The following is a 14095-nucleotide window of genomic DNA, read 5'->3' on the forward strand; positions in this document are numbered from 1 at the left end:
TTCCTTCCTTCTGGGTCTGGATTTACATTTCAGGAAAATCCTGAGACAATTTCAGGACAACACTGAAGTAAACTAACTTGTGTCCTTTTCCCCAATCCTTAATTTCTGTGGAACACGTTAAGCAGATAAGGGAGAAATCAGGATGTGCTCCTACATGGTTCGGGATGGTGATCCTAGGGCACACCAACAGGAAAAGCCCCAGGTCAGCATACAGGCACTCTACAATACATGACCTTATGACCCTCACTGTCAGCTCCCTGCTACTCCTTGTCCATGAACTGCCTAAAATTAACTTTCCTAAGCAGAAAAATACTTTAAAGATTGAGTATTCAATTTTGTTCTGATGTTAGACAAACCCAGCACCTCTGGAAACGGTCCAGGGACCTAACATATTGCTAGAACAACTGCAGCAGGATATTAACCAGCCTTATGAAAAACCAAGGCTACAGCTTCATTTTTGACAATTTGAAACAAAAACTTTGTCATGTTTCTTCTCACCTTTAACATTAGTGCTTGAACCACGAGGCCTCTGAAGAACTATTTAGAATCTTCAGTGTTTCTCCCCTTACTGCTATTCCTTACTGTTGTTCTGTACCTTCTATTTGAATACTAAAATTAGCAAACAAGACAAGTGGGCAGCTGAAGACTTAAACTTGGCCTGAGACAAGGATCTAAAAGCAGGCTTCGGAGCAACAACCTGATTGCATTTTGCATAAGAAGAGCAACCATCACAATGGTACAAACAGGACAGTCTCAATAAAACAGCATTTTCCAGTTATCTGTACTTCTTTTCAAGGCTTATTTATTTAAAAATTTAATCCAGAATTTTCTCTTTTGAACTCCTTTTATACATCTTTTATGCTTGCAATATACCATTTATTCTTCAAGTAACTAACTTCAATGAACCTAATCTTCATCAGACTCGGTAGGAAGGCTTGATTCTGGCCTTGAGCTCATTCAAATGATGTCAGAGAAACCTCCATACCAAGTAGAAGGGTTGGTCCCATCCTCGTCCTCCCCCCACCCCCCATGATCCTTAGCACTTAGATTATTTTTTTAATACAAAAGTCTGAAAAACATGATTTCTAATTTCTTTAAAATAAACCTTAATTTAAAAATATTGTGAAGATTAAAGAAAGCATTAGCATTCTTATATATAGCATAAGTCACTTATCCTTGTGTATCTAATATACACTGATTTCATATATTCAGCTTTATTAGAGATTTTAAAATCTTTTAGAGTTTTTTTTTTTTCCTACCAGGTTTATTACAAAAGTATGTTTTTCTAACCACCATAGCTAAAATGTCTGTTTTAAAACTTCATCATACAGTAAAAGAGATGGATATATTCCCAGTGTGGCCATTCACCATCTGCTTAAGCAAATACACTTAAAAGATGCTTCTACAATTGTGACAAAATGACAGCAAACATAAGAGCACACAGACCTCATATTCTAGAATGATGATCATACAACTATAGTTTGCATCATTAGGGACCAATAAAAGTCTTTATGTTTCATTTGAATGGCAAGGACCTTTACCAAAGGGAAGCTGGAATAGGAAAATAACAAAGAAAGGATCCATTCAGTAGTTGTCTTAAATTTAGGAGCACTAATGAAACAACTTCTTGACCATAATTAGTATTTAACACTGCAAAGATATTTTTCTCACTTTCAGATATTTTTTTACTGATATACAAGACTTGCCATTTTACTAGATTCCAGGAGAGCTTTTTTCTCATTTTCCAGGTGGGATTAATCATAAGCACAAGTAAATTCCATATTCTTAACAGTTCGGTTAAGAGTCTCTGCATATTCAGACCGGTATCCTTTAAATTTTTCAAGTGATTAACTGGGATGCTGAATTCATAGCTTCTTCTTTGCACAGTGAAATATCTTACTTTATAAGAAATGAAAACTTGCAATTTTTGTTAGTCAGTAGCACTTTTTCTATTCTGTACAACTATCATCATTAGATATCAAATCTGTATTAAAACACTGCTAAAAGCAAAGCCTCTATACACTGCATGTTTACTGGGAGTCTCTGTAATAACCCCATTGAGAATACAGCTGAGAGCTCTACTGCTTTAAGGCCAACTTCAGCAGCTTTCTTTGGCAAAACCACTTTTTCTTCTAGAGATTCAGCAGTCTTGGTCTCTAAATGGTGGAAAGAAAAAAAAAAATCCACCATCTGTTCCAGCCCTGAGGGAGACAAACTTTTCTGGCAGAATATAGTTCAGGATTTAATTGCACCCAAAGCCAATGCAAAAATACAAACCATCATTCTTAGCAAGTGGAACTTTTGTATCATTTTACTTGAGCTTTTTTTTTTTTTTTTTGGGGGGGGGGGGGCGCTACAGTCCACCCTGTTTTTTCTGTAATTTGTTTTCCTTTATTTCTGTTGTTTGCTTTCAACAAATTTAAATTAAATCCACATTACCATTACAGATAAAGAGAAAACTAAGGAATCTAATTAGATTTCATTGCCCAGTTTATCAAATTTAATTTACTCTATGCTTGAGTATCAGGAAGAGTCCATTTGCTAAAGCCAGTGAGAGCAGAAACATTTTATAATCTCAAATAACTTTTTTCCCAAGCAATCTAGTTTCTACATGAAAAGTAAAAACTTCAAATAATATAAATTTTATAAATATTAATATATTTTTTCAATACCAGTAGCAAAGCTCTATAATTTCAGTGACAGCAAAAGGGAGAGTCAAACAGAGATAAAGAGTGAAACAAAGAGAACTAGATCACACTGAGGCAAAAATTAACTATTTTGCATTCCTAAAATTAATCATCTTAAATCAGTTTCAGCTGGAGGATTCTTTGGTCCATTCCATATAAATTTCAATATGAGCCAAGTCTGTTTTACCTCAGGACAAAATCTCTCCCTTAATTTGATCATATGCTTTATTTAAATTGTAGTTTACGTTAAAGGGAGTACTAGTAAAGTAATAATAAAATAGTAAAAATAAAGGCATCAACAATTCCATAACAAATAAAATGCTGTCACTGGATCACTCCACTTACTACAGGTCTCTGCCAAGCCTCAGATCATTGTCTTTTGCTGGCAATGCTTTCTGCTACAGTGGTGTAACTACCTGATTTTTTAAAACTAAGGTAATGCATTTAGTATATAAAAACTGCCAAATCCTGGCAATAATTTGAATATATCAAAACCATGCTACCTTAGTTATTTTATTTACCTAGCTATGATACAATTAACAGAGTATACCACCCCAAGTCTCCTTCTGTTAGAAACTGCCTGTAAACAATTATTTTTTGGTCACTCCTCACATTTGCCCATACCATAACTTCGAGGGGGGTGGGGGCTGGGAGGTGGGGGTGGGGGAAATAACAAAAAAATCTGATAGCTGCCATCTTAAGCATGGATGGAGGCTGAAGGAAGTCATCTTTGTAACACAATGTGTTCTACTCACAAAACGGAGATGAAACAAAGCCAAAAATTGGAAGTTATCTAGGTAGTGATCTACTAAGAATTTGAAGTTGGACGTATCCAGTTCTTGCCTCTCATTACTTATATTCTGCACTTTCCAGTAGATTCCAGGAAGTATGAAAAAACCTACAATATTTACAGAAATTTAATTTTGCCTAAACCAGGTAATGCTACCTATGTAGCTTAAGACGCTCTGAATCATATCCCATTTCTCAGGTTCCTCGAAGGCACTACACATTAAAATAATGCTGAAAAGGCAATGCTACTTTCCTACTTTCTGTTTACTGTGAACCCATAAATATTTCTACTATCCTATGTTAAGGGAGAGTAAACAGCAAACCACCAGAGGCAGCTTGTAACTTACAGGTTTTAGCCACTGTAGCTGTACTTTCCCCACCAATTATTAGCTACTGAAATTGGAAATGTAGGCTCATTTTTGCATGTCTAATTCTCTCCAGTGTTTGTTGAAGAAGCTATCACTTTTTTCAGTTGGTATACCGACTTGAATTACAACTATTATGCCAATGCCTTGTATTTGTACCCAATTGCTAATGATTTTTTAAAATCCAACAATATGTTCTATTAGACAAATTTCCCAAAAGACCTAATGATAATTCTGACATGATTTTAATTAAAACTTTTTAAAGTTTGCATTAGACAAATCAATGTGCATTAGTTTAATGATTTGTTGATACTCTAAACAAAAAAACTCAACTCAAATATCTGCCTAAAGATAAGACTTGCTATGTTTACTATACATTTATGACAAAAGTTTAAATTTAGTTTGATTAGTTGTGTAACAATTTTTACTACCCCATAATGCCCAAATATTGATATTTAAAAATAAACTGATTAACGAAAATAATTTGAGAATTACAATTGACAGCAAGAAGTTTTAAGTTTGGAGTACATGCAGTCATTGTGTGGCTACATAATGGACCACTGTTGCCTTGCCTGTTGTTTTTCCATTTCTGAGCACATTCAGTATTCTCAATATGAGACTATACCGATATTTATTTTAGAATGTCATATAAAGTTGTGTGATGTCTATTTTGCCTTTCCCAAAACTTTTTTTACAGGTCATATGAGCACAGAAATTGACAATGCAGAGATTATTTGACCCATACTTGTGCAATCCTTGTACTCCTAGCAAGGCGTTAATCTTTTTATGACTACTGCATTAGCAGGGGAAGAGCAAAGAAGATCTGTCCCAGCAGCAACAGGAAAGCTCAAGTTATCAGGTTAGAAAGGAGGACACTAGTAGGTCTTTAAGGCTACTTCTCCACTGATCACACTTGGCCAGAAGTCTACTTCTGTTTCTCTTCCTCTGTTCTCTGCAGTTCTCACGGCACAGTACTGGAAATTACTGGCTAAGGCAGAGCACTGCACACTACTTTCTGCCCCTTCAAAACCAGGCCGAAGATGCACAGGTAAGGGTGTTTCTCAGAGACACTTATCCACAGAATCACAGAATGGTTGATGTTGAAAGGGACCTTCAGCCGTCACCTGCTCTTGGACATTGTGTTTTTTAAGTATTGAATGAAGTGCCTCACTCACCTTTTACTGTAACAAATACAGCATAAAGTTGGCAGTTCAATTTGCATTTGGTTAAATAGTGCAAGAGTAGTTATTTTTAAGTGTTTTTTATAGAAGCAGATGATATGCAGCTATCTGTTTTATCATTCCTTTCACAGACGGGACCATGATCAGAGAGGGACCGTGTAGTATAGGACTGATATGATGAGGCCATACCTGGGTCCTGTAACCAGTTCTGGCCTCCCAAGTACAAGGGAGACAAGAGTGCATATCTGATGAAAAAGATTTCAAGGTTCTTTCTTTTTCTAGTAAGTATTACCCAGGTATTCTGACTTGGAAGAACTCTTGCACTGTGTTTGGCAAATATGTAGGCATTACCAGCTTTTGGAAAACCACTAATGCAAACACAGTATCTCTATTTGAAGCCCAAAATCACTAAAACCATTTAGTTTTTTCTCCCCTTAAGCACTCCTTCTCATTTACCTGGAGAAGGGTGGGGAAAAAAAAACCCACCAAACCCCAAACCACTAAATGTAGTTTCATTCCAATTCCTAAAGCTCATACAGTCTATAAAGTATATTATCACTAATAGGCACTAAGTTGCCACGTATACGAAGAAAATAGACAACCCGCATAATCACATCTACATTCAAAATGTTGCTTCTCCGATTATTGACAGAGACTTTAGAATGCAGCTTTCAGTATAAATGCAGCTTCTTTGAACAGATTCAACATCATTACTGGTAGCAGAAAATGTTTTAAAATTCAAATTCTTCTACCAGTGAAACATCTGTGATGTCCACAGACCCATATCTTTGTGTGGTAACAAACAGCAGTGATGCCCCGACAAGCAATTTTAAACTTCATTAAGTTTTTTACAGAGATTAACTAGAGAACACTAATTCCTCATCACTATATGAATGCAGAATACATAATAGGTTAGAGTTTCTTTTATACATTTATTCCAGTGTTGAAGGAATAAATATACAAAGACTGGGACTACTCCAGCTACTGAAAACATCTTTGCAGTATGTCTTTAACAAGTCAAAAAACATCCTAGATTTATAATGTGTTTGAGACTTGTTACTGCCCCATCCTGCATTTTAGAAACATGAATTTAAATCAAAGGAGAAAGGAGAGTAGAGTTCTAGGCTTTAGTTGCGAAGCGGTACAATATCACCAACAGCAACAAATGCACGGTATGTTGAATATTTAGGTTTTAGATTAAGCATGTTATATGTGTGTTCTCATAAATATCTTGCACTCAGCTTCACTCTGAAGATTCAATGGCACATATTACATACACAGGCCTTGCATCTCTGTTAGTTTAGGCAATTTAAGATAATTGTAGGCAATTTAAGATGTTTGTGACAAATCTTGCACAGATTGTTTGATGAAAAACAACAACAGTCTTCAAATCTCATGAGTAATGCAACTCAAGAAGATGAATCACATCGGGACAGGAGACTAGGGGAACTGTGCTAAAATTTGGGTCATGGTTTCAACAGGCAATAAAAAGAACCAGTATTCCATTGGTTAGAGCATGACTTTCCAACAAAATGCTGAAAGAAGCAGAATATATACCTGTCATTAACAGTGATTTTTACCACTTTATGAATATGCAAATACTAATGTTAATAGTTAAAAACATATTCAATCCCTGCATGAATTCATACTTGAGAAATTTATCTTAAATCGTGTTGCATTAAAGTGAACATATGTAGATTGTGGGCTGAATTCCTAATATAAATCAAATAATTCCTATGTTCTTTCAAACATGTTTAAAGACCAAGCAGAGTCTGTCTTACTTTTTAGTCTTCTGATAGTTCTGAAAGATTTTTCATAATTCTTTTCATAATCCAGTTTATGCTGAACATACATCTGGAGTGATAGATGAAGCTTGACAGTTTATCAGCAGCATCCTTAAGGGTGTATGCTATCTGCAGAAATTCAAGCTTTCGAAAAGAGTGTAACAATGATGTGTTTGAGAACTTCAGAGAAGCCAACTGATAGCTGGAGAATCATGCAAAGACATCTTCGAAAAGAAGTTATTTTGCAATGAAAGCACTGGACCAGAACATCATTCAGATTAACATATCCTAAATTTCTTTTCAAAGACTGGCTAATGATCAACATTAAATAATGAGAGTTCAAGATTTATATTTAAGACCAGAGGAAATATTTCCTGAAGAGAAAGTGATGACAGAGACTTATATGCTTGCTTTTGAAGTATATAAACATCAAATAATATTAAGTCTGTGTCAGTGCTTCTAAATAAGTATGTCAATATTTCAGGAACCAGACTAAGACCACACTCACCTAGGGCACAAATCACATTTAAAAAAAAAAAAGAATTATTGAACTAATCCTGTTGCAGTCACTGGTGAGGCAAGAGCAGTATTCTAGATCTTTTCTGCAGGCTACTGTTAGGATTTAGTTCACTCACTTCCCTCTGCCTCCTTTCAGAAGAAAAATCCTACAGCCTTCCCCTAGTATTTGCAAAGTCTGCTTGTGAAATCCTGTGTTGCTTTTACTCACGAGATCTGTCTGTGCACAAAACTAACACCAAAGCTTGTTTTGAACCTCTTCCTGCTGCTTTATTTGATATTTTTTAGTTCTTCTATTGGAATACATGGCAATCTACTCACACCCACCTTCAGCATGCCCTGATGATTTTGTAAGACTCCTTCATATCCCTTGGAAGCCATTTAGTACTTCTGAGCATTCTTGTTGATGTCTTCTGAACTTTCCCCAGTTTGCCCACGCCCCTTTTGAATTTGCTGGTAGTCAGCTCTTACTCTCACTGCCCTGAACAACTTAGTATCAGCAGCAAACTTGCCTACCTAAGTTTCTACTTTCTCTTTCGGGAACAAACGGAAAAGCAAACACCACAGCAGTCTTCAGAAATCTACCGATTTCAGCAACAGCAGTAAGAAATCTGAAGCTCACAGACTTTAACAGACTAAAAGATCCACCAAATGAGAAATGAGACGAAAATAGAAATAGAAGTAAAATAACATTAATATCATAATGGTGCTATGGAAGCTACTTATAAGTCAAAAGCTTACACATTAAATAACCTTTACTCCAGAAATATTCTATAAAAGTCATAATAGATAGGAGCATGTGTTACTTTCCTGAGGATTCCGAGTAAATTGCTGTTTGTCATAATGATTGAGAGCATCACTGTATAGAAATACATTTAATGTAAAATGTAGAAGCAGCTCAGGGTGCAAAAAATATAAAATAAATAAAAGAATGACTTTGTCTTGGGGAAGTTTTTTGTCTCTTATTTAGATTTCCCAGCCTGAATTTAGGAAAATTAAGTAATTGAAGGCAACACAAAAATGAAAATATAACTGAAGCTTATCTGACACCCCATGTGGGGCATTCACCATTCAGTACATTGTCTCACACAGTTCAAATGAACTTTTAAGAAACCAAAGAAGAATAATGCCTCCAGCCTTCCACATTCAGCACACAGGCATTCACCGTGCCCCTTCACAAAGCAAAGCAATTTAGTCCATCTGAACCCTGCGGGGTTTCTTAAAGCTACGGCTAGTGACAGCCAGGAAGGGGTCACACAATAGTTTCAAGCACAGAGTGAGCCAGACGGTCAGCTTTCTTTTCTGACACAAAACAATCAGCTGCTCTGACACACGAAGTGCAGGGCTGGAGAACAGTCCGGACACCGGAAGCTGAGAGCACGCAGAGGCCACCTGGCCAAAGAACCGTGGTCAGCAAGCCAGCAAAATCCGTGCCAACTCAGAACGGCATCAGCATATCAGACTTCTCAATGCACACTGTCGATTTTGAACTGATTTTTGTCACTAGTATTTCCTTTCGTTTATCATCCATGTTTCTTCTTCTCCCACCACTGAACTCACCATGCTGGCACTCAGCCATCTCTCTTTCCTCCTTGATATACTTGTTCCTTAGCTTCACTCCATTATTTCCTTTCCTTTGCTTTCTCTTTTCTCTTACTTTCTGCAATATTCTGTTAAGGATTTAAAAACTAATAAAGCCACAAATATGATAACCACCAAGGCTAAGTAAAGTAGCAGCTAGCCAGCTGTTCACTTCCCCATTCCTTCGCTCTCCCAGCAGTTGAAAAAATAATCTGAGGTCACTCTTAGACAGAGAGTTCCTTAGATTCTTAGCATAATCTTAACTATTGTAAAACATTTTTAGATGGTTAAGGCCTGAGAGCACCTCTGAATGTGTTTGTGGAACTTGCACTCACCAACATCCAGTCATAGGACACTGGGCTTCACAGGCAGGAAACAGAGGACTCAACAGGTATGGAAATGCTTCTAATATAATCCCCTTTTCTATGGATCTGAAAGCAATTAGCTTCTCTGCAGAATACATTTTTCCTCTATACCAGAAGAAACTGAGACAGTTTATTAAGGAACTCAGAGGGTCACCGTCAACATCTAACCAAGCCATTCGGAAAAAAATCATTCAGTGTCTGATGTAAGACATCATGACTTGCCAATAAGCAATGATAGAAAAATTAGAAGAGTGGAGAAAAAGTAATTATCTTGATACATGTCACAAATGCACAATTTTTTTAACAGCCTCAATCATCAGTGAAAGACAAAGAGATACTTAGAACTTTCTACTTCAACTACTCTTTTATGCTTTTGTTCCACATGTATTTGAGAAAAATGTATGAGAATCAGTGTGAGGCAATAAAGACAGCAAGTGACAATGAAAAAGGAAGGAGTCCAATGAATCTGGGCATAAAAGAAGAAGAAAAATGTAGCTAACAGATTTAGTGGCAAATAATCTACATAAAAGGCAGGTAAGGGACAAGAATCTGCAGTTTTAGTTTTAGAAAAACAGCATATCAGGAGAGAACAGTTTTGACATAGGTAGCTTTCACTACTTTAAAATGCATTTATCAAATGGTTTAGACAAGACTCTTTGAAGAATGTGATGGTTTTTGTCTGTTGTTTCATGCACAGCTTAGGGAAGACACTGATTTCTCAGTGGTGTTAATGGAGCTTCAACATATAAACCAAAGATCTCTTTCATTTTGTGAGTCAGCTCTTTAACTTCACTCATCATGTAAGCATTTAAAAAGGTAATTTTCAAACCATTAAGAAGAACTCATGATGTTTGAGATAACTATAAATCATTCTGTTACAAGACGTATTATTTAAATAATTATAGCTACTTATCTGCTATTGTAATGTTAATCAGGTATACAGAACATTTGATTATGAAATTTCATTCTCCAGATACAGAATACTAAATCGTTTTCTTGGTAAGCTTACTCCTTTAAATAATGTGTATTTCACAGCTTCTCTGATCTTGATCTTAGCACCCAATCTGTTTAAAACTTAAAACTTATTCATGACCAAATATTTCCCCTCAAGAAGGAGGGGGAAGAGGGGACTCAACCCAGTATGTGGAACTGAAACCCAAAACACCCAAAGCATAGTCTTGTTAGAGATAATTATGAAACTTAGAACAGAAAAAAAAAAAAAAAAAAAAAGATAAAGTGACCAAATTCACAGTTGTTTGATCCGAAAATAAACCAATTAGCAATAAACCAGAAAGCGAAGATATTTCATTGCAATCATCACACATATAGTCATTGTTGTCAGGGACTACAATATCATGTAACAGCATCTTGTAGGCATACTGACACTCTTTCCCCTCTTGCCTGCCCCAGTTCACATTAGCCTTTATTAAAGAATTCTGTGAAAGACTAAACAAAATGCTCAGAATATTTGTTTTCTGAACATAAGATCCTTTTTGATTTCTTCTGGTGTCAGAAGCAGCTCGTTGAAGTGAGATCATTGGTGCTAGAGGATGCCAGCCAAACTAACAAGAACAAACTAACAAGGAGGCCAGGTACTTCTGACACCATGGATATTGATGGGGATATTGATTCTCTAGCTAGGAGTCCTACTGTTGAGGGGTCTTTTTCCTATTAGTTTTTTAATATTTTTGACCTGCTAACTGCTAGGACTTCAGCCCTGCTGAAGGCAATGTACTAGTGGCTAGCTCAGAAGTGTTTTGTAAAAGGAAGGAATCCATAAAAATAGTTTGAAATCTTCTGGCTCCTTCACCATATCTACATAGTGAATGCTGAGGGACATATTCAACAGCCATGAATGGCTACAAAGCTTTAATGTCACTGTGCTGCACTACAGCAATGAATGAGCTGAAGCTGGAGGCAGAAATTGAGATTGGTAAGGCCCATATATACCAAATAAAGGAAAATAAACAAGTGGGACTGGGGAGAGCTAACACTGCTGAAGTCAACATAAGATGACAAAGAAGCAATAAAATTAAATATTTCACACTATCTGCAGGCATCTAGTTATAGTGCCCAAATGAGATGACTTGAGTATCTTGATAAGTAACGGTTTTCAGAAGGAAACTCAGAGAAAGTCACTTGGATACCCTTGTCCTTTTCTGAAGATGGTCACTGGCTAAAAGTGAAACCTACTTTTTAATCCAGCACCTAAACTAGGTATCTCAAGTTGAACACCATTCAGTAATTCCATTGACCACTACAGGACAGATGAAACTGATGTGGTAAATTTAAAACATAAATATGAATTAATAAAACTTTAGGCAGTATTTGGATATTTCTAGCTAAAGTACTGTCTCACTTTCCATTTCATTAAGTACCTCACTAAATTCCCCCCCCTTCAAAAAAGAACCACTATAATTTTTCAAACATGTTCTGAATTTATTTGTATTGTATATAGCACACTGAAGAACTGAAATTAGCCCCATGAATTTAAACATTTTTGTGTTTGTTACTGTCATTTGCTGTCAGAGTACTACATCAAAAGTTTTTTAAAAGAAGAGATTGTGATTGTTAAGACACAAGACAGAAGCATGCACATTTTGCTGTTATTGCACAAACCATTCCCTACAAACCCCATGCTAATACTCCTAAAATCAACTAATTTTCCACTACCTCCGAAAACCATGACACGTATTGCGGTGACACATAACTTCTATACAGTGTCCACATTTAGTGTTGAGCAAATTTAAACTTTCACTATTACTTACAAGAATATTTCCCATTATAAGATTTCCACACATACCCCTTCAGTCTATGAACCCCCGCCCCTTAACGTGTTTTGACGAAGTTGCTGACTTAGCATGTCTGTTGAAGGAGGTAATGGAGGAAAGTCACTTCACCTCAGCAGTCACCCCATTTACTCAGCAAGAAACAATTATATAAAGCCCACCTGTGCAAGCATTATATTTTTTTTCTTTAATTAAGTTCATGAGAAAAGATAATTTCTGGTTGATTCCCCCTGCCCACTCCCAATATTCGATTGTTCTACTAAAACCTTTTCATAATAATGAAGATACTGATATTTGTGCGTGACATGGGATGTTTGGATTTGGTAATATAAAGCCTAGTTTTCCATTTAAAGGACAATTCCTCAACCATAAATTTAGTGAAAAATTCAGCTTTGAAAATACTAAAATTTCCTTCATTTGAACAAAAAAAGTACAGAATCTTGAAAATTCTGATTAAAGTATAAGTGGAATATTGTAATTTAAATGAATGTTCCCTACAAGGTGAATTTCATTTAACAGAAATATTTTAGTAGACTTCTCTCTGTGGTACTAGTTACTAGATGCTATTATTACGAAGGCAACTATATCCACAACATATAGTAATGTTAACAAAAACAGGACAGTCTTCCAAAACAATGTGATTTACTTCAACCCCTAGGTAGACTCATTAAAAATGGCCTTATTTCAAAACATTTCCTGTCCCCTCCCAAAAGCCATCTGCCTGCTTAAACCAGGAAAATCATGCTGCTGCAAATCCATCAAAGTACTCATAAACATGATTAATCAAGGTCTGTATTGGCAGGGTTCCAGAAACCTGCAAGGTGTGCTCAAATTACAGAAAAAAGAGCAAGTTGCACTTGTTGACATCTTCAGTATAAGATGCTTAACATATGGTCTATCTCTCAGCTAAAGTAGCTAAACTTGCATGTTTTGGTAAATATGCAGGTAAACCTCTTCATTGTCCAAATTCAAAGCAAGGAAGGTCCATTTAGCCATTAAACAAGCTGCTGGTCTATCAACTTCAACACCAAACATAAGCACAGGTTCTGCAGGCTTACAAAACCCCTCTGAAATCCTAAATTGTTTTTTCTAAAACAGAGATTAATATCCTTTGGGTCTGTAAGTACATTCAGATGAATGAGGTCAACAGCCACATTTTTAAGATGCCATGGATTAATTTCCAAGAGAACTGGTTTATTCAGGTTAAAAATGGGTGATTGCCCAAAGCACTAAGTAAAAGTAGTAATAATAACAAAAAAAATTAGAAAAAATAAAAAAAAAAACAACCACACAACGAAGCCATAAGATATTTCTGGAGTGAGATACTTAACTTCTTGAGTCATTTATTCACTGCACACTCTGCCTAGCCTCTATAAAGCTTTAATTGAACTGTGTGAAAACACATACCTAATAGAAATATTCTAGATATTGTTGAGGTGCACTTACCTTTGAAGAAGCAATCTTCATTGTGTACAATGGTGACCTTTTGCTTTTTCAGACAGGCAGCCCTGTGCACTTCGCAATGGTTTTCATAGAATTCTCCATCGGAACCGCACACAGGCTTGTAATGTGGCTTGCAGTGCTCCATACACAGACACTCAGCTTGGCCAGTCTCCCCATTCACAACGCAGCGCCTACCAAGACCGCAGTACTTGTTTTCGCATGATTCGAAATGACCATCTTGACCCATATACCCTATAAAATAAAAAAATAAAAAAGCTAGCTTTGAGATATTACTTACATTGTGTTTAATTGCATGCAAGACACAAAAACGATTGCATTATGTAAACAAAGTGAGAATATATCCTTTGTTGCATCCTTGACATGCTTACCATAGGTCAGCCTGAAATGAAACCAATTTAATCTTGTTATCATGACTAGGTATACTTTTAGTCATTGTCATGTGTTAGATTAACTGTAATTAAGAGCAACATCTAGTAACAATACTAGATTTACTCTTCATTATAAAAAAATACTAACAAATCATGTCTTCTTAAATGTAGATTGAAGTTTCTTGCCTTAAAATTGCTACACTATT

The 14095-nt window shown here is 36.1% G+C and overlaps 1 protein-coding gene across 4 annotated transcripts in view; it reads right to left on the reverse strand.

The window, feature by feature from the left end:
* The window catches only part of FSTL5 (follistatin like 5), a 320790-nt gene that overhangs the window by 211271 nt on the left and 95424 nt on the right, over nt 1-14095 (reverse strand). For all 4 annotated transcript variants that reach the window (XM_040601355.1, XM_040601338.1, XM_040601348.1 and 1 more), the window contains exon 4: nt 13504-13752. In XM_040601355.1, the coding sequence (XP_040457289.1) occupies nt 13504-13752 (249 nt within the window). The remainder of the gene's footprint in view (nt 1-13503; nt 13753-14095) is intronic.

This window comes from Falco naumanni, chromosome 1 (genome assembly GCF_017639655.2).
Source record: "Falco naumanni isolate bFalNau1 chromosome 1, bFalNau1.pat, whole genome shotgun sequence".
Lineage (NCBI taxonomy): Eukaryota > Metazoa > Chordata > Aves > Falconiformes > Falconidae > Falco > Falco naumanni.